The sequence below is a fragment of the Carassius auratus genome, unplaced genomic scaffold (genome assembly GCF_003368295.1).
Source record: "Carassius auratus strain Wakin unplaced genomic scaffold, ASM336829v1 scaf_tig00214896, whole genome shotgun sequence".
NCBI lineage: Eukaryota > Metazoa > Chordata > Actinopteri > Cypriniformes > Cyprinidae > Carassius > Carassius auratus.
Window position 1 is genome coordinate 7,501 of NW_020527846.1, and position 22,450 is coordinate 29,950.

At 41.7% G+C, this 22,450-nt stretch overlaps 1 protein-coding gene across 1 annotated transcript in view; it reads left to right on the forward strand.

Annotated features, from left to right (window-relative positions):
* Positions 1–19,863, forward strand: part of LOC113093135 (neurexin-2-beta-like) — a gene marked incomplete at its 5' end in the record, with an annotated part of 23,565 nt that extends 3,702 nt beyond the window's left edge. The window contains 3 exons of the mRNA XM_026258976.1: positions 7,283–7,605; positions 11,878–11,956; positions 17,399–19,863. Of these exons, the coding sequence (XP_026114761.1) occupies positions 7,283–7,605; positions 11,878–11,956; positions 17,399–18,270 (1,274 nt within the window). The remainder of the gene's footprint in view (positions 1–7,282; positions 7,606–11,877; positions 11,957–17,398) is intronic.
* Positions 19,864–22,450: the final 2,587 nt, after the last annotated feature.

The following is a 22,450-nucleotide window of genomic DNA, read 5'->3' on the forward strand; positions in this document are numbered from 1 at the left end:
AGTCTGTGGTAGGATCTCAACTCAACCTGTCCCTTTCTGTAAAGAGCTCGAGGTGAGCATATCAGTGTAGTGGACCGTCTGTCAACTCAAAGGGTTAAAGGAGATTGAGGGTTAATCGTCAGGATAAGCAGAATTTAACCAAGCCTTGTCTTAAACCCTGAGGGCCTCCGCTGTGATTGGATGAGTTAAAGATGAAGCCCTCAGTCATAAACCTGTTTCTAAACTCACATAACTGAACGAGCGCCGATCAGATGAAGAATACGGCTCATCTAAACAGAACTAACCCATAACGCTTGAATGAATCTCATAGGGTTAAACACTGAGAGAGTTCTGTGTCTGAATCGATTCATTGACTCTGAAAGAATACGGTCCCTTTAACCTCCACATGTCTGAAGATGAGTTGATGTAGTGTGTGAACGCCATGTGTGTGTGTGTGTGTGTGAATGCAGTCTGGACTGCTGACATCTCAGTTTGGGTGCAGGGTTTCCAAAAGTCACCATCAACTCAAACTGTATCCCGATTATCACACCGGATAATGGTTCAGTTTTGATATTTCAGGCTATTTGCTTATTTAACTTGAATTCTTTCACAGTAGTGTAAAGAAAACACCCAAATTACACATTTAAGTGTTTATATCATTAGACTTTATCTCTTTGCATCTGTAGATTTATGTTATAGTACATATAATGTAAAATATTTCCCTCTTACACACACCAGAGATGTATTCCTCTCTATATTCTGAAGGGTTTCACTGAGGGGTTTCTTCATATTTCATTCACATGAGCTTTTATGACATTTTATTCCTAAAAACTTGTTGAGAATGTGTTTGTTTTCTGTCTGTTGAAAGTATTATATGATTTATGCAGTGATAAAAAGAGAGATCCAGAATCCTCTCTATAAAAACCTCTAACTCTAATGTGCCAACAAAATCAAACTAAAATGATGAGCCTGGCTTTAGATTTATCTTCTGGACATTTCTGAAAATTGAACACATTTCAAACATAAGAATTTAGAAAATGTGCTATAGAAAGCAGTTCTTTTGAAATATTGTGATTAATTAACTGCTGTGTCACCATTATTACTCTATTCTCCTGCTAAAACTGAAACTGAATGAAGTCCTGAACAGACAGGATTCAGAGCATCTCGTCTGACGTTGAGTTAGATCACACAGAACATTCTCGTCCAGCGATGGTGTCTGTTATAAATTCAGGATGGCAGCACCTCCGCAGCTCAATGAAGAGGAAAGGAAGGGTTTAACAGCTCAATTCCAGCAGAAGTCGTTCAGAGCCGGGGTGTTTGTCCTCCTCGTTCTCTCGCTGGTGTTCATCACGCTCTAAACGTCTCCTGTGACTCTCCATCATCTCCTCTTCTCCTGGATCTGACACTCCTCCATCTCCTGGTTTTATTTTTATGTTTTATTGCAAAGCCGACACCGCTTAGAGACACACAGTCAAAGATTACAAATAACCGCAGCGCATTGATTTCTTTTGTGTTGTTTATTTCGGATCCTGAAGGAAGTCCTCAGCGGGGAAAAGCGAGCGCAGAACACATTTGTTTTACAGCAGAAACGTGCCCGCACCGCTCCTAAATCACTGCGCTTGGGCTCTGTTTGAACACTTTCTCACTTTTAAATTACTCCAGAGAGAAGAAACACAGGCTTTTCTATTAGAGAGCACAGACGCTTCTAGAAAAGCTCATTGGTTTCCACACAGACTCCTGCAGAAACACGTGAGATTCTCACCAGAACGTGGGATTCAGACAGCGATGTGGATCGAAACATCATTTCCGGTTTTGGACAAAATAATTGATCATTTTGACGAGCTCTTTTAGTTGATTCATGAACACAACTTCACTACACATTACAAACCTGATTCCAAACAAGTTGGGACACTGTAAAAGTTGGGAAAAGTTGGGACACTGTACAAATTGTAAGTAAAAAGGAATAGAATAATTTACAAATGCCATAAACGTATAGACCAGTTCAGAGCAGACGTCACAGTCACGTCACACATAGTGGTTGCAGAAAGCTAAACGCTGACGTTTAAATGGACATATTTTGGATGAAAACGGCTATGATTACTCTACTTTTAAAGCATGCATTTGATTTAAACAATAGGTCTACATAATATTCACATTTGATGTTCAATGATGTGTTGTATTAGCCCTACAAACCTTACTATTAACATTTTTACATAACATTTATTTATTTTATCTCACAATTCTGACATTTTTTCCTCGCGAATGCAAGTTTATATATCCAAATTCACTTTATAACTCGACTTAACCCAAAAATAGTTTGCGTTGAGTCTGTCAACTCTGAGGAAAAACAAAAAACTAAACTGAAGAGCTGAGGGAAAAGAGAATGACGAGATGTTTTTTTCTTATTAGACAGAAATAATCATCCCTGTTTGGGATCTGTAAGACTCTCCCACTATCTGACGTCAGTTTCACTGTATACCAGCGCTTATCGCTGAGTGACCAGCTCTTGTAATATGCAGAGAACATTTAGAAAATGACATCTAATCAAAACCTAACAATTTTATACTGTATATGTGTAATTCTCTATCCGTAAAGACTATTCACTCCGGGGGCTTTCTGCAACCATGATGTGTGCGCATCCTGCATGTTTCCAAACCTAAAACTGGTTTATATTTTATTCACAATAGAATACAGATAACATATCAGATGTTGAAAGTGAGACATTTTGACATGTCATGCCAAACATTGGCTCATTTTGGATTTCATGAGAGCTACACATTATAAAAAAGTTGGGACAGGTAGCAATAAGAGGCCGGGAAAGTTAAATGTACTTATAAGGAACAGCTGGAGGACCAATCTGCAACTTATTAGGTCAATTGTGAACATGATTGTGTATAAAAGAGCCTCTCAGAGTGGCAGTGTCTCCCAGAAGTCAAGATGGGCAGAGGATCACCAATTCCCCCAATGCTGCGGCGAAAAATAGTGGAGCAATATCAGAAAGGAGTTTCTCAGAGAAGAGTTTAGGTCATCTACAGTGCATAATATCATCCAAAGATTCAGAGAATCTGGAACAATCTCTGTGTGTAAGGGTCAAGACCAGAAAACCATACTGGATGCCCGTGATCTTCAGCTCTTAGACAGCACTGCATCACATACAGGAATGATACTGTAATGGAAATCACATCATGGCCTCGGGAATACTTCCAGAAGACATTGTCCACTGTGCCATTCACCGTTACCAGCTAAAATGCCATAGGTCAAAAAAGAGCCATATCTAAACATGATTCAGAAGCGCAGGTGTTTTCTCTGGGCCAAGACTCATTTAAAATGGACTGTGGCAAAGTGGAAAACTGTTCTGTGGTCAGACCAATCAAAATGTGAAGTTCAGTTTTCATACGCTACACTTTTCCCACCGAAAAGTGGGAAACATTTCTGAACACTGAAACATTTCTGGCCACGCCCCAAATATTAAGACACACACACACACACACAAGACACACATACACTTTCTCTCTCTCTCTCTCTCTCTCTCTCTCTCTCACACACACACACACACACACAAATACACACACACACACACTCTCTCTCTCTCAATCTCTCTGTCTGTCTCTCTCTCTCTCTGTCTCTCTCTGTCTCTCTCTCTCTCTCTGTCTCTCTCTCTCTCTCTCTTTCTCTCTCTCTCTCTCTCTCTCTCTCTCTCTCTGTATATATATATTTCTCTTGTTGTTTCTCTGGCCTGTGGTGGTGTTTCCCCTGTGGAACTCTGATCTCCTCAGGCTTGATCGTCCAGATACAGAATGATTGATGCTGATCGTCTGAAAGCTTCTTCACTTGACTCTCCAGACTCTTGGTGTTTTCTCGCATCTCTCAAGCTCAGATCATATTTGTGATGTATTCACACTGCTGGATGTTTCCATTCTTCAGGGATTTCTTAGTTACCATCAGATCCGTGATATGACGTCAAACGCAGGGATTGACAGATCTTGTCTGATCGCTCACTCACAGCGCTTTGAGATGAAACACCTGAATGAAAACCTCACAGGAGAAGAAGAGAGGAGCATTTATGATTTTATTACTCAGGATCAGAGAGTCAAACACATTCACAGAGGTCGCGATGTGTGACTGACCCAGTGTGTGTGTGTGTGTGTGTGTGTATGTGTGCTCTTCATCTCCTCACCAATCCATCATCATCATCATCATCAGAGGTTACATTAAAACGGACAGAATCAAACACCATCAGTCTCACAAACCACTTTCCTTTCCCTTCGGTCTGTCTTTCATCATCAGCTGCTTTATGAATATTTCCCATCATCATTTTATTCATTCAGTCCATCTCTCATCTCTGAAACCCTCCAGAGGTCATTTCTGCCTGTGTGATGTTTCCATGGAGATGATGAAGATGATGATGAAGATGGTGTGTGGATGAGAGAGAAACTGCTGATAAACAGCAAATCTCACTCTCGGTAACACAAACTGAGTTTGACCTCTGACATTAATTGTCATTAAATATGATATGAGATGATTAAAAACATTTTTTATTACATAGTTATAACAAACAATACGATGATATATACATAAGTGTTTTCCCTTTTCTATTTTAAATAATTCATTTTTCTTTTCTTTTGTTCTTTCCTTTCAGATTGGAAATTGAGTATTTATTCATGTAGTTTTTTCTATTTTGATGACTGTATCTGTTTTTTTCTTTCTTTTTCTAGTTTACTATTTCTTTCTATTTTTATTCATGAATCTTTCTTTCTTTTTTTGTATTTTCAATTATTTACCTTTATTTCATATTATATATATTTTTTTTTCTCTTTTTTCCTTACTTTTATATTTTCTATTAATTATTAATCTATTTTTGTTTATTCATTTTTCATTCTACCTTTTTTTTTTTATCATTAGTGTATTACAATGGCCAAATGAACAATAATATAAAACAATATAATAAGATAAAACTTCATTCATTCGGTTCCCTTACAGTTGGTCACTCTTGACGTCACGTCTGATGAATTGGGATCTCGCTTAGAGAGACCAATCTACTTTGAGTGTAAACTAAATGAGCCAGTGCACATTGACATGTGATTATTGCATCCAGCTGCCACTGATCACAGCATGAGTATAAGGAGGTAACAGGTGCAGTGCATATTCAGCTTTTCACTTAAGAGCTGTTCCTGACTACTCTTCTGAGAGAAGACATCTGAAAGAGTTCAGCACACTCTTTGAGAGTTCTTCGTATTTGTGATAAGGCGCTTCAGCGGTGGTGGTTTCCTGTTTCAAGTGGGTTGCACATATCAGGCTGCACTAGCCACTGTTTGTATTACAGGCAGCCATCTCCACTGTGGACTTCAGCATGCCAAAAGATCTTTTTCCCTAAAAGAGCATTAACGGGTGTTGCATGGCAAACTCGCTTTTACCTCTTTGTAAACATGATGTGTGTCTTGCTATAGACAACATATCACCCGGGCATTTCTGGATACGGTCGTTACCTGGTGCTGGGTGATAGTCACCATCGCTGCCTCACGTGCTTGGGCATTTAGCACGGCATCTGAGGGTAACAGTGATGCCAAACTCTCCAGGGAACCAGCCCTCTGGGACCATAGCTCCTCTTGCACTCCGTAACCAGTTGAGCTGCCAATGGAACTTTCTGGGCCCTCTATAAGAAGTGTACCAGCAGTAACCTTTGGTGGTCCTCTCAACAGCTGGATTTCAATCGCTGCATCGGGATGGTGAGCTGGAGCTTTCTGTGGAGGAAGATTCGGCTGTGCGGCTGTCCTCCGGGACTGTAGCAATGCCTGAATCGGATCCAAAATTAATGTCTATGCTTTCCCGGGCCGCCATAGGTGCCGGGTAGGGCTCGAATGGAGACCTCCACAGTGTCCAGAACCCTGAAGGTTAGATGATTGATTCTGCGGGGTATTCCTTTATATGAGACCACTTTAACACTGGCTTCATGGCCGAGTCCTGAGGTGGGCATGGCTATGCGGCACTCACCGTGTCTGAGACTCCATTCCCAGATGGTCCTGTTGATTTGGAGTCATTTCGGAGCCACTTCTGCCTCTCTAATAACCTTTCAATGCCGGTTGTTCTACTCCCTGACCGAGAGAACACTCTGCATGGACACACTGGCACACAGCTGGCTATGGGGCCTCGCCAAATATATGTTTTCCACAGTAAGCTTTCTTTTACAGACACTGTACAAGATCAGGGAGGATGAAGAGGAGGTCCTGCTCGTGGCACCTTACTGGCCCACTTGGACTTGTTCCCGGAACTGATGCTCCTTGTGACAGCCATTCCTTGGAAAATTCCTCTTTGGAAGGATCTACTGACTGATAGACGGGGCACCCCATGGTACATGTGTCCAAACATCTGGAAACTTAATGTCTGGACCCTGGATGGGACATGGAGTTTCTTGGTGACCTATCCCAAGAGGTAGCTGACACCATCACTTCAGGGAGAGCACTGTCTACGAGACATGCTTATGTGTTGATTTGAAACCTGTTCGTCGAGGGGTGTTCTTCTCACAGAGAAGGCCCCTGGAAATGTCACATGTGGTATCCTTTCTGCAGCAGGGGTTGGAGCGAAGGCTGTCTCCCTCCACCCTTAAAGTCTTTGGCTGCAATTGCCACCAACCATGAACCCATGAAAGGGGAGTCGGTGGGGAAGCATGACCTGGTCATCAGGTTCCATGGGGAGGTGGGGGGTGAGAAGCAGGGCTCATTTGAGCCTTTTTAGACAGTCGAGCTGAAGTTTCTGTCAATGAAAACTCTGCTCCTGCTTGCATGGGACTCCATCAAGAGGGTAGGGGACTGGCATGCATTTTCTGTTGATAATTCTGTAGATTCATGCCTAAAGATTTGTGCCGGCTGACTCCCAGGCAATCCTGAGGCCCAGGTCTGGCTATGTGCCCAAGCTTCCCACTACTCCCTTCAAGGCCGGGTCACTGGCTCAGCTCCTCAGCGAAAAGCTGAATATGCACTGCACCTGTTACCTACTTATACTCATTCTGTGATCAGCGGCTGCTGGATGCAATAATCACATGCCAATGTGCATTGGCTCATTTAGTTTACATTCTAAGTCGATTAGTCTCTCTCCCAATTCGTCGGTCATCTGATGTGGCGTCTCCCTTCCCTCCTTCAGGGAAGAATGGTTACATATGTAAATGAGGCATTTATAGCATTTAGTCCAGCTGTGGTTTCAGAACTGATCGGATGTGTTACCGGACTGGAGGTCTGCATGCGTTTCTCCGTGTGTTTGAGTATCGCTGATCCGATGCTGATTCACCTGTGTTTCTTGGTCTCTGCAGGTCGGCAGCTGACAATCTTCAACAGCCAGGCGTTCATTAAGGTGGGCGGTGGTGAGAAGGGCCGTAACTTCCAGGGTCAGATCTCAGGGCTGTACTATAACGGCCTGCAGGTGCTGAAGCTGGCGGCGGAGGGCGATCCGAACGTTCAGGTGCAGGGGAACCTGCGTCTGGTGGGAGACGTGCCCTCCGTCATGAGCACCGACACCACCTCCACCACACCCCTCGCAGACATGTCCACCACCATCATGGAGACCACCACCACCATGGCCACCACCACCACCCGCAAACAGCGCTCGCCCACCATGAGAGACAGCGTCACGCAGGTCAGTGTGTGTGTGTGTGTGTGGAAACACATCATACTGCATTAACACACAGTAAGTGTACACAACACACTGCAAAAGTCAAAAGACACAGTATGTGAGAAAAAAGTTATTTTCTGTTTGATAAGAACTTTGTTTTTTAATGAATCAGTATTAATTTCTGTGATGATCACCAGCAAAGACTATTGATTTGCTGTTTTTGTTTGCAGTCTGCACATCTTGTCCCATGATTTTAGGCATATATCAATATGTCTATGAAATAATAATATATTATTATCAAATAATTTTTAGGAAATATAATATTTTATTTTGCAAATTTTATTTTTATTACAAATTTCCTAATAAAAGAGTCTTAATTTCCTAATTTTTAAATGTTAAAACATTAACAGCTACAAGGCTTGGGGAAAAAATCTAATTGTAATTTTTCTGGTAAAATTTTTTATTTTTAATGATTGTTATTTTTTTTTAAACGTATTTTTTTTATGCTGTGAAACACGCAGCATATATATATTTATTTAATTAAATCAAGTCAGGTCAGGTCACTTTTATTTGTATAGAACTTTAAACAAAAAAATACTGTGTCAAAGCAACTGAACAACATTAATTAGGAAAACATCACTGCCTTTGGATTTCATAACCGCACTAAGCCATATCACAGTTTTGGTTTATTGTGATAACTCGTTCAGTCTAGAAGAGAGTTTATTATATTTTACTTGTGTCTTGATGTTGGTTTGATTAAGAATGATTCACTGACTGTTGTAGAAATGCAACAGAATAGACTTAATTCTAGAGATCTGTAGTCGCTGCACTCCTCCAATGGAGTCAGTTTCCAAAGCTTTGTAACAGGATGGACGTGTGGCTTAAATGATGCTGTCGTGATGTGATGGGCCTACAGTCAGCGCTGAGTTTGCTTGCAGTCTCAAAATAACCCTCAGAAATGTCAAATGTACAGCAGTAACCCACAGCATGAGCCGTGTGATCCTATAAGTCATCCCAAGCTTCAGAGGAAATGCAGACATGAAAACTCCAGTGTTTGCCTGCGGTTATTAGCTTTCCTCTTCCTGTTCCGAGAGCACATTCAAATCCAGCTCAATAGTTCACAAGTAGGAAGAAAAGACATTTGATTATGGCAACAAAACATAAAAAAATTCAAAAACAAAAGCCTTTTTCCATTTGCTTTCCACTGGGAAGGGTTTCCGCGTCTGTGGTGTTAATGCATTTGCCGGGCAGACGGATCTGTACGAATGCAGAGTCATGTTGGGTTACAGAAACACGTGAAGCTGAAATTTGATATTTATCTGTGGCGCACCAAATGTTTTAGTCTCTAAAAAAATATCAATTTATTAAATAACTAAGTGAAGAAACACTCTACACTTCAGTACAGTAGTCTGCAGCTTTTCAGAACTAATTAAAAGAAAACTGGATTGTGTCCTGCGGCCGATTCAGAGAGAGCAAGCATCAAATGAATCTGCTGAGAGTTCCTTGTCCAGTTCACTGTAAAAATGAATGATCAGAACTACTAATTATGTTTATACACTTATATTCTCATAATAATTGCATTTTGGAAGAGTCGTTGTTCCTAATTGTTTGAATAACAGGATTGTGTGTTTTCCTCAGAGAGACACATTTTCTCAGTATGTTCAGATGCTGAAATTAACTTGGCATGTCGTGAGAAAAAGATGAGAATGATTTCAGATGCTGTGTCTGGCAGCTTTGGCTCAGAGATGAAGGCCTCCAGTGTACTGTGTTATTTAGCGCTTTATCTCAGGTTATGAATGTAACCATGGTTCCCTGAGTAGGGAACTAGACACTGCGTCCTCTAGGGGTCGCTATGGGGAACACCTCGTTGTGGCGCATGTCTGAAGATTACATTGAATAAACACCAATGGGAGAACACATCATTCACTTCTTCGTCTGAAGCTTTCGTCCGAAGCATGGCAGGGAGCTAGAGGACGCAGTGTCTAATTCCTACTCAGGGAACCATGGTTACATTCGTAACCTGAGACGTTCCTTTTCAAGGGAACTTGGAGCTGCATCCTCTAGGGGTCGCTATGGAGAACAGTATACCCAGGCCGCCCTGCTGAGGGGAGTGCAGGCCAGAATCATGGCGAACACTAAGTACCAACTCTACCATTTCCATGGGAGTTGCCCCTGGGACATTTAGGGTGTACTCACACTGCCAGTTTGAACCGTGCCCAAGTGCGTTTGACCACCAAAGCGCGGTTCGTTTGACTAGTGTGAGTGCTCCGAATCGTGTCCGGGCGCGGCTCGATTGGCCGGCCCTGGCCCGCTTGGAAGAGGTGGGCCAGGGCACGGTTCAGTTGGACTCGGGCGCGGTTCGCATGCAGTGTGAGCGCTAACCGTGCCGGGGCACGGAAAAGGACGCTTTGCATCACGGTTTTGCGACGCTCCAAAACCAACATGGCAGGGAAAGGGTCGCTTTGGTCTACGGCAGAGGTGCAAAACGCATAAACAAACTAAAAACTGCAAAGTCCTTGCTACACTTCAGCTGGTATCTTGCAAACATCCTCATACGAGCAGCACGATTACGTGAAAATGTTCGCGCCACTAAGGCGACACATCTGTTTAACAACAGGCTGTGGACAAAATTATCCACAAAGAAAACAGAGCGATGCACTCCATTGTGTTCATAGAGCGCCGCTCATCCTGTTTATCCCGAAACCGTCGCACCATAATGACGTAAGCGTGCTCCGGCACGAATGCTGAAACCCTATATGTGAGTGCAGGCCAGAGGGGTAGTGGGGAGGGGGGACAATCGTACTCGGGCCCGGTTCATGGCAACCGTGCCTAGTGTGAGTACACCCTTAGACAGCTGTCTGTGACAGTAGCCCTTACGGCCAAAAACCTAGGCTATATTCCCAACTTATTTGCTAGGACTTCGACCCGGGGTAGACCTGAAGGCTTGGAATCAAGAAAGATTCCTTTAAAGGGATATGGCTAAGAAACTAGTATTTTTATACTAAGTCTTGCCTGTCACACAGGGGCTACCGCTTCCTATTGCATACGCTTGCTGAAGAAGCTGTCTCAACAGATCTATAGTAGCAACACCCTGTTTAGATAGGTATCCGAGGATACATAGGTGGAGTGGCGCCCAAGATGAACGCGGCTTTTACCAACTCAAGAAAGGGCAAGAAGCAACCACGCAAAGCTCTCACCATATAGGATGTTAAAAAGAACACGGAGCACTAGCGTGTGAACTTACAACAGTGTGGATTTCAGAAAGTGTGCAAAATCTTTACATGCACACTTACCATAACATGGATTTAAAATACTGTTTCTAAGGAGGGGGCTCTCGTTGTACTCTGATAGAGCTGCTCATAGATGGAATGGTGCATCCCAATATTTTTGAGAGTTATAAACTCAATCTGTGGAAATAATGCTGGAGGGCTCTGGGGAAAGAACAGAGAACTCAATTTACATGAAAGGAGAACTCTGAATTCAGAAAGAGAGTAGCGCACTCACAGGCAACCCTTCTTAGTAAAGGGGAGCACTGCTAAACTACCACGAGAACTGCCCAAGTAGCCCCTCATGTGTGAGGAAAGCAATGCTTGAAGTGTATAAATAAATACACACTGGCTGAGTGGAGCCCAAGGAACCAAGATCTAACCATCTCAAGAAAGGGAAAGAAGCTGAGTGCGTAACCCTTACCGTACAGGATTTCAGAAGGTGTGCAGAGTCTTGCATGCACATTTACCACTTATGTGGATTTTAGAAAAAAGAGTGTACAACGTGCACACTCACCACCATGTGGATTTCAAAAAGTAGACAGAGCTTAGCGTGTGTACTTAAAGGTTCCTAAGCATCGCAGAGGTGCCGAACCGCACGCTTTAAACAGAACAGTCAGTGAAGATGAAGAAGAGAATGAAGTGTTCTTCCGGTGCTTGTTTATAGTCGTCAGGGGCTGTCGCCGGCCAATTCATTGGTGTTTTTTCAATGTATGCTTCAGACACGGGTCACAACGATGTGTTCCCCATAGAGACCCCTAGAGGACGCAGTTCGAAGTTCCCTTAAAAGGGAACAGTCAGTTTATCAAAGTCATTGATGCCATCGTCCAGCTCAGTTCAATTCTCCTCCACTAGTGTTTGTGCAATCAGGTCAACAATTTTGCCAGAAATTCTCAGAGCTTCATTCCGAGTGTGTGTGAGGGATCATCATAAGACTGTCTGTGTGAATGTGGATGGTGTTTGATGTATTCTTCATTAATGGTATTGAAGAAGCTCACTGTATGTCTGTCTCTCTCCTGTCTGTCTGCAGAATGCTGACGATCTGTTAGTAGCATCAGCAGAATGTCCGAGTGATGATGAAGATCTTGAGGAGTGTGAGCCTGGAAACGGTGAGTCAATCTTACTGTATATGTGTGTTTTTATGTGCTGTACACACACACACACACACACATACATACTCTCACAAAATCCCAATCCATGTGCAGCTGTGATTGGTCAAAATACGCCTCATTTCGAGTTGACAGTCACATACTGAATCTAAATTAATTAAGTTATTGATGAATGTATATCGTACTATACAATGTGTCTTTGATCATTTTCACCTTTGATAGTAGTGTTCAGTGTACTTCTATCTTGCACAGTTTGTGTCTGAAGTAAGTGTGTGTAGTGTTAGGGATGTTAACTGATTGTGAATGCAGTGAATGGATCAGTTGTCTCTGTCTGTATTTGGGCTGATGTCTTCTATCAGTTCATATTGATGAGGTTTAGCCATATACTGGAACAGTTATTGAGATAATGATGTGGTCTTATCATCGGGTCAGTGTGTTTGTGGTCAGATCTCATGGCACGTCTATCTGTCTGTCTGTCTATCTATCTATCTATCAACACTACCAATGTCTTAGAATGCCAGAATCCAGCTATCCACTGCCTAGCAATCATTTATAACACCTTGGCAACAGGCCAGCATGTGCCTAGCAACCACCAAGAATGCTTCAGTAACTGCTTAGCAACCACTCAGAACACCCTGGCGACCTCCAGGGAACACCATAGCAACCATCTGAGGGTTGGCAGCAGTTCATCTGTGTTTTTAAGAGCAAATATTTCTGTTGTACACTGGAGAAAACAAAAGGACAAAGAAAACAAATTGTGTGACTCAACATCAAATGCAAGACAACAAAATGAGAGAGAGAGGGGGGGGGGGGGGCTCTGACTGGCATCGGTATGTTCCTCACGTTTGCTGATATCCTGGGACAGACGGATGAGCCACAGACGAGGCAGAGAGAAGGACGGATGGATGGAAATCTCTGCATTGCGTTTCTGCTCCAGGGTCCCAAAGAAACGTATCATGAATGTCCCTCAGCTAATCCCGATGGGCTAATTAATCTCTGCCCTCTTTAGATGCTCCTAATTACATCATTCACTGGAGCCTGCCGACCATTCTCTAGTTTATAATGAGCTGAAACTACAATCGCACAACAGTCTGACTGTTACACACAATTGCACAACAGTCTGACTGTTACACAAAAACACAGAACAGTCTGACTGTTACACACAAACGCACAACAGTCTTACTGTTACACACAATAGCCCAACAGTCTGACTGTTACACAAAAAACGCACAACAGTCTGACCGTTACACACAAACGCACAACAGTCTGACTGTTACACACAATAGCCCAACAGTCTGACTGTTACACAAAAACACAGAACAGTCTGACCGTTACACACAATCGCACAACAGTCTGACTGTTACACACAATAGCCCAACAGTCTGACTGTTACACAAAAACGCACAACAGTCTGACTGTTACACACAATCGCACAACAGTCTGACTGTTACACACAATAGCCCAACAGTCTGACTGTTACACAAAAACGCACAACAGTCTGACTGTTACACACAATCGCACAACAGTCTGACTGTTACACAAAAACGCACAACAGTCTGACTGTTACACAAACGCACAACAGTCTGACTGTTACACACAATCGCACAACAGTCTGACTGTTACACAAAAATGCACAACAGTCTGACTGTTACACACAATCGCACAACAGTCTGACTGTTACACACAAACGCACAACAGTCTGACCGTTACACACAAACGCACAACAGTCTGACCGTTACCACCCAAACGCACAACAGTCTGACCGTTACACACAAACGCACAACAGTCTGACCGTTACACACAAACGCACAACAGTCTGACCGTTACACCCAAACGCACAACAGTATGACCGTTACACACAAACGCACAACAGTCTGATTGTTTAGGGATGTGAAGAGACTTTCAACCAGCATAACAATTAGCATATATACGAACAACAGACAGGTTTTGATTTATAGTTTTATTAGTTGGTTTCATTGGCTTTATAGAAACAACAAAGCAGCTCTGTGTTTTTGTATATAATCAAGATAATCTTAATTTATTAGTTGCAGAAGCAAGTCTAACAAACAAACATGAATATTTCAGCATGCTGTATATGAAATGTGTGGTAGGGTTTGATGTGAAGCGAGTACATTTACAGAGGTTAATCTCAGTCTCTCTGAGCGTCTGGGCTCCCGGTGTCTTCTGTCGTCAATTATTAAGCGTCGGGTTGGTTTCACCTACACCATTACTCTAGTGATCAGATTCAAAATCAAATTAGCTAAGAAAGAGACAACTACAATCTCTGTCTTCCCCGTGGCCCAAGTGCCCGCAGCACTAAACCGTGAGATTTTCAGCTTTTATTATTGCATGTAGATGTAAACAGGCCCCCGAATGTCCAAAATGAGCCAGAGCTTTTCTGTCCTGATCTCAGTGTTGCTCGTCTTGTCATGAATGTGATCCAGTAGACCATCTGATCGACTCTCAGGGTTCTGCTCCAGAACTCAAGTAACATTTACACTTCCTTATCGTGTTTGTCCTGTTTTCCAGTACAAATATCTAAACATTCGCAAATCAAGATAGAATTACTTGAGAAACAAAATGAGATTAGATAACAAGTCTTGGTTTCTGAAAAGAATATAAAAATTAAATGAGCTCATGCTTAAAACAAGAAATTATAGAAAAAAATATATCATATTTTGCAGTGCATTTAGACTTATAGCTGAGAATCATGAACAATATCGGATGTAATGCATTTAATTACAGAGGTATTACTCTTAGTTTTTCTGTCATTTAATTACTGTTATTTCTCATTGTAATTGCATCAAATTCTTTATAAACTATGAAACATTCTTTACATGACAAAATGAATGTTTTAATGTAACCTTTAAAAACATTAAATACTTATTTCAGATATTTATCTAAAATAGTTGTGTTGTTCAACTGGTCGAGGATGATATGGGATGCAATATTTTAGAGAGAGTAATCTAATTACTGTCGAAGATGTGATTAGTACCTAGTAATTAATTATTTGTTGAGAGTATCTTACCCAACACTGACCATGAATTAAGTGAAGGAGAGAAATGGCTTTTAGAGATGTTTTTAATGTACTTTTGTTTTGTTGCTGTGCCTCATTATATTTCCATTTTCTCTTGCCTAAAACTGTAATGTAGAGTTGGTGCAGGTGCTCTGTGCTAGTTCTGGATTAGTGATTTAATTCTATGCATCAGTTTTATTTCTGCCTATTAATGACATTTAATTTGCCAGTTAAAGTACAATGCATCTCTTGCAGTTTGTCTGGCTTAAATTGCATCTCTTGTGATGGATTTGCGACAGACAAATGTAAGAGTCATTTGTTGCGGTTTAAGAAATAAAAGCAAAGGAGTGAACCATGAGTAAAGGTGTAGTCATTACTCTAGTTACTGATGTTGCTCACGGTGGCACTTACTCACTCCAGACAATCATCATGAAACAAGTGCTCTGCGCTGAGGATGTGCTATATTAGTTTGTACACATGATTCATGATGCTATTCTGATGTTGGTTTTGTTGTCAACGCAACTGTCACAGGAGGCAAAGTTTGACCAATCACAGACTAGAACAATGATTTTTATTATGAGATTTGTCAAAAGAACACAGACATGCAGCAGCGACTGACAGGTTGATGTGTTGTGTACACGTTCACAGATTCAGTTTCTGCGGATTGAAAGTTTGAGAAGGTTTGTCATACAGATCTCCTCGCTTGTTTCCATCAGCTTCCTTCAAGTGCGATTTAGAGAAGATACTGGAGTAAAATCATCAGGATTCAAGGTTCCTCTCAGAGCGATCGATTCTGCCCAATCTGGGAACAGATTGCTCTGAATTTCCTTGCGTATCATAAGATATTCCAACAAATTTAATAAAAGCAGGAAATATTGTTGTGCCCAGTGGCACATTAACACATCGGCTCATATAATTCATAAAGCAGCAGTGTCAGTTACTGAATTATCAGACTCCATTCTGCGCTTTTGACAGATCGTTCCTCTAAACGGCTGGTCGCCTCCGGCGGCTTTTTCTAGCAATGGATATAAAAGATTTGACAGTGGTGAACAGGCATTAAATTTATACCGATCTTCTCGGTGAACCGTTCCCCAGACTCTCAACCCGCAGACGCACGGCTCTACATTAGGGCTGTTGGGTGGGACGGACTCTGTGAAAGATGACATTAACATACTGTTTCCTTTTCAGCTTCTAACAGACATGTGTGTTCTGAATGTTAATATCACCTTTTCTCCTGGTGGATTCTCTTAGTTTCTTTGAGCTTAATGAATCTGTTCATGAATATGCAAACAGGAAACTATTTTTCAAAGTTCTGCTGGTTAAGGGGAGGGTGCCATGTTGATGCCATGGTTTGAGGAGGTTTCCCAAAGCGCTCAGATCACAGCTGAACAGTCCTTCCGCCCTAAGCAATGTTTGTCACACTAATTCCCCTCATCATGTGTAGAACAATGATGTGCATTATGTGTTTAAACTGAACAATCTCTGCACCTCATTTTCCTAGTTTCATTCTCCATCTCAGGTGTTGATGCCACAGATGAAATTGTTTCACAATTCTGAGCTTAATCCTAATGAATACTCTACATCTTGTATAATTACATTTTTGACATTCTTTGACAAGCCAGTTCCAAAGAAAAACATGTTTTTGTTATTCATGGTATGAGATTTCCAAGGGACAGACTTATGAATAATTATCTTGAAAGATTTGTTTTTTTTTGGGGGGGGGGGGGGGGGTCTTGTGGGACAGTAATTTGAAAATATCACCTTTGGTACCCCGGGGTGAGAGTGGGAGGTTTTGCATATAGATCCTCATCATTAGCGAGCTATCACCATGCCAACGGGGAGCAGGGATTAAGAGCTTTTTGAGCTCTGGGAAAACATTCACTGAATGATGAATTCAAAACATTTTACCTACTTTGAAATATGGGCTGACATTTGTTTATCACTATCCCAGAACAATCTTACACAGCTTTCTTTTTGTAATTTTTTTTCATGCAAAAATCATGCGGCCAATTTGTTAATGTAAGTGACCTGTACTACGTGGTTTGCTCTCTTCTTAAACATGCAGTCAGTGAGTGGAGGTTAGCACAGCTAGCATTAGCATTAGCACAGATGTAGAACTGTTTTTGTAGGATTAATCTGAATGTACATTGTAGTTTATACACTGGATAGTTGGTTAGCACATACTTAACTTTAAATGTTTCTCTGTATTACTCTAACCCTGTAATGTAAACGACTGTAATTATTTAGCATTAGCCTAGCTGTTTATAGTCTTATTCTGAATAGATGCTAACGAAACTAACTTTAGAACTAACCTCATTAAGTCTTAGTGCTAACCATTCTAATGATGGCTCTTCTCTCTCTTTCTCTTGTTCACACATTTTCTTGGGTTCCAACTAACACCGTGTTCCTTCTCTCTTTCATCCTAGGAGGTGAACTAGTGTTGCCAATTATAACTGTGGATTCCCTTGACCCCCCATCAATTGTGACACATTACCCCGTTATTCCCCCGCCCCCGACCTATCGCCCCTTCCTCACCTTGCTCGAGACCACCAAAGAGTCTCTCCCCTTGCCCGGCCGGCCCCCCTGTCCGCTGGACCAGGAGGACTGCGAAGAGCCCATGGAGGTCTCGGCCTACGGCTCGGGCGAGATGACGGAGTCTGACGATGAGGACTACTATAAAAACTCCCCCCTTGTCACTGACCGGACTGTACTCCCCCCTCCCCCTTCGGGCGGGAATCCCCGAGGCGATCGGCCCTTCGCCCGTTTGCCCAAATCCCATCGGCCGTCACTCCCATTCACACCCACGGCCCCCCCGGTACCCCATCTCAAACCTGGCATCAACAATGGCCCCAACATCCCCGCGGGTAAAATGAACACCCGCGACCAGGTGCTGCTGCCGCCCATACAGCCGTCTGGCGACCCTGAACATGGCGGGCGGCATCGACATAACCCAGGTATAACATATCCTCCCAATTTCCCCCATGTGTCCACTACAGACCCCTCGTCTCCAGACCGGGGACCTCCAGGAGCGGTGGAAGTGATCCGAGAGTCCAGTAGCACGACGGGCATGGTGGTGGGCATTGTGGCTGCAGCCGCTCTCTGTATCCTCATCCTACTCTATGCTATGTACAAGTACCGCAACCGCGACGAAGGCTCCTACCAGGTGGACCAGAGCCGTAATTATATTAGCAATTCAGCCACGCAAAGCAATGGTGCCCTAGTGAAGGAGAAGCAGCCCGGCACAACCAAAACGGGCACAAAGAGCAAGAAAAACAAAGACAAGGAGTATTACGTCTGAGCTCGGTCTCCGGAGGGACTGAGGAGGAAGCGAGTTGGAGAAGGAGAGAGATATATGAGGAATGGAAAGGGAGGTCCAGGTATTTGTTGGCAGTTTACCAGTCACATTTAGAGCTCTGACATCAGTCTTCTTTTATTTCCTGTCTTGTCTAGCTGTTGGCCTCATTTCCAGCAAAACCTAAAGATTTAAAAAGCGTCTAGGGTTTGGAATCATCCCTCCCTCATTTACATTTTTGATAGCTAATACCTATTACAAAAAATAAACTCTGCAAACCTTTTGTATTCAAGAAAAGTGGATTTTTCCTCACATGTAATTTGATCCTCTAGTTTGTTCTTTGTAAATACTATGTGAGTCCTCAATATTCAGATCATCTCCTAACCTGATGTCGAAACTCCCATGTACACCTGCTTGTGCAATCCATTGTTGCTTCATTAGAGCATTGGATGTGGTTGAGAATCGTTTGGGAATGAGAGCAGTTCAGTTGGAACGGCTTGGCATAGGTGACATTTCAGAAACAGATGGTGCCGAAAACATTTAGCAGTCACACTCCTCTGTAATACTGCCAAACCAGCTCTGTGTCAAATCCGTCTCCCTCTCTTTCCAAGTGCTTTGAGTTTTCATCCTCCGCTCCCTTGATTTCTCTCTTTCTGTCTTTCCCCACACCCTTTCTTGGCTTGGTCTCTTTTTCCCTTGTCCTTGGTGCTCAGGAGCAGATGCAACGTAATTCTGTTGTGTTTCCAGCATGTGGTATTTAAATGAAAAGAGACAAAAACTGTTTCTGTGGAGTCAAATAAATATATATCTATATCTCAAACCGTTACAACTAGCGAAACATCTGTGGATGATCCCAGCCGCCAGAACTCCCAGAGGCCCACGGTCACCATGCGTTCCAGCAAATATTCGTCATGTGTTTTTGGGGTTCCACTGGGCTCTATCCTGGACCCGCTGAGGATCTTGGTTTCTGCTCCACATTCAAGAACCTAAAACCCCAAACAGCAAATAGTTATATTCATATACAGATATTTGAAAAGACAAAGGGACACAAGTGTCTGGAAGTCTGACATTATTGATCGAGACCCACATTACGTCAACAAACCATATCAGTGGAAACAGCAGAGCAGGAGGCTTGTTTTGTTTTATATATATATATGTGTGTGCGTGCTTTTTTTATTTTGTCACGTCAAAGGGAAAAGACAGTAAGGTTCCAGTTAATTTACATTCCACGTAGGGAACGTGAACTCTGCGTCTTTGACCACGTTCTCTCAAGATGAAAGTAGGTATGAACTTTGCACATTTAATGGAACAAACTCTCTTGAAAGAAATACGAAACGGCCTATTACTTGGAAGATGTGCATCTGGAACTCTAATATTCTAATTTTCTCAACTCTATTAAAAGACCTAAACTCTGCATTGAAAAGAAAATGTTTAAAACAGTTTGTGAAATGTCAAAATACCTCATCCCAGTGCTAAATGAGATGTGTTTTTCCTAATCATCCCTAAGAAAAAGAAAGAAAGAAAGAAAGGGCAATGAAATGCAAAGATCAGTGAATTGGATTCCAGAAAGCAGATGCTCCTTTGAATATTAAACGGAAAAAATGTGATTTGGTTTACAAGAGAACGTTTCCCTTGCCAGGCGGGATAGTATCTCCTTGAATCCAGGAGACTTTGATCGTCTGACTCTCTGTTTGAATCATGTCGCTCACTTTACCCAGCGTGTGGAGGGCTGTTCATACTCCATTCTCACTCAACGAGGGCCAGACATCATCATCATCATTTGCTTTCACTCTTCCATCTCTGTGTGTTTGTGTGAGCGTTTGTGTGCTTGTTTGTCCGTGTGAATGTGTGTGCTTGTTTGTCCGTGTGAATGTGTTTCCATTCTATCTGTTCCTGTTCAGGTTTGTCGGATGCGTTTCTCCTCAGCTCTCTTGTTCTTTCTAAATGTTATTGTAGAGTGTTCCAGTGAGATGAATCTGCATACGTGTATATTATCAGAAGGGAATACAATTGGTTATATACTTCTTACACCCCGTGTCGTGTGCTTATTTCAGATTCACAGTTTTATTCCAGAATAATCTTCCTCACTTCAGCTCCACACAAACACAACTGGAGTGTATTTACGGTACAGTGTAACTCTGAACTTGTAAAAACACATTTATGTGAGTGCCAGCAAGTTTTTGATTCTCAAAATACTACATGGTTTCTTATTCAATATTTAAAATGAAGCTGAAAACATTGTAATGATTAGAAAATTAAACCTTTGTTATCTTGAATTGGAGTCCTGATTTGATTCCAATATGGTTGAGACATAAGACATTAAGACAGTAATAAAAAAAAGTACGGTGAAATTGCCAGATATAAATATGGTTAATTTATATTTTATTACAATGTATTACTCCTTGTCATTTTTATTGGTATGTCAATTAATTAATTATTGATGCCAATTAATACGTTTTATTTCCTATCACTAACCATTAATCACTATCCTACAGTCCACAGTGATCCAATCAATCGTCGGAGGGGCGCTCGTTCTGTCCCGCTGCCATAGGCCTGGTTATATTGTTGGTCAGCATTCAAACACAGACTCACCTCTCTGACCACTGAATCACATAATATGACACAGTTCAGACAGTCAAAAACACTTCAACTTTCACAGGATGATTTATATTGTATGGAAGCCCTGAATCGCAATGTGTAGGGGAAAAAAAAAACAGTCAAGGTGGAAGAAAAATTATCTTGATGCATCCTGAACCCAAGACTCACAAAATGTGTTTTCTTCTCTAAAAAAAATATCTTTCCATTTTTTTTTCTTCCCAGCAATTTTATTTCTCACTCTCACAAAAAAAAAAAAAAAGTTTTCTTTCTTTCATTATTTTTTTCTCAATATGCAACCCAACAGGGATCAAGACAAAAAAATTTTTTTTATTTATTTTGGGGTGGAAATTTTCAGATCAAAAAAGAAAAGAAAAAGAAACAAAACAAAAACACTGGTGTTGTTATTTTTATTTTACTTATTTATTTTTTGTTCCATTTTATGCACCTTGAAGTCTTTTTTTTCTGTGTTCTCTGTGTTCTCTTTCCATTTTTTTTCTCTGAATTTTTTTTCTGTTTCTCCAGTCATATTGTTTTTCTTTCAGAATGTTTTTCTGTCCCAAAGACATTTCTTTCACTCCTATTATTTTTTTCCTGCTTCAAATCTTTATTTTTCCTCTACCAAATATTTCTCCTTCTTGGCCAAGTAATAATGATGAGCAAAGGGTCTAGTGTCTAGTATGTTTAGACTGAATGATATACATGTGCATCTCAATAAATTAGAATGTTGTGGAAAAATTCATTTCAGTAATTCAACTCAAATTGTGAAAATCAGACTGAAGTAGTTTAAGTTTTTGTTTCTTTTAATTGTGATGATTTTGGCTCACATTTTACAAAAACCCACCAATTCACTATCTCAACAAATAAGAATACTACATAAAACCAATTAAAAACATTTAGTGAATTGTTGGCCTTCTAGATAGTGTGTTCATTTACTGTACATGTACTCAATATTTGATAGGGGCTCCTTGTGCTTTAATTACTGCCTCAGTTCGGCGTGGCATGGAGGTGATCAGTTTGTGGCACTGCTGAGGTGGTCTGAAGCACAGGTTTCTTTGACAGTGTCCTTCAGCTCATCTGCATTGTTTGGTCTCTTGTTTCTCATCTTCCTCTTGATAATAGCCAATAGATTCTCTCTGGGGTTCAGGTCTGGTGAGTTTGCTGCCAGTCAAGCACACCAACACCAGGGTCATTTAACCAACTTTTGGTGTTTTTGGCAGTGTGGGCAGGTGCCAAATCCTGCTGGAAAATGAAATCAGCATCTTCAGGAAGCTGGTCAAAAGAAGGAAGCATTAAGTGCATCAAAATGTCTTGGTAAACGGGTGCAGTGACTTTGGTTTTCAAAAAACACAATGGGCCAACACCAGCAGATGACATTGAACCCCAAATCATCAGACTGTGGAAACTTAACACTGGGCTTCAAGCAACTTTGGCTATGAGCTTCTCCACACTTCCTCCAGACTCTAGGACCTTGGTTTCCAAATAAAACACAACATTTGCTCTCATCTGAAAAGAGGACTTTGGACCACTGGGCAACAGTCCAGTTCTTCTTCTTCTTAGCTCAGGTAAGACACCTCTGACGTCTGTGGTT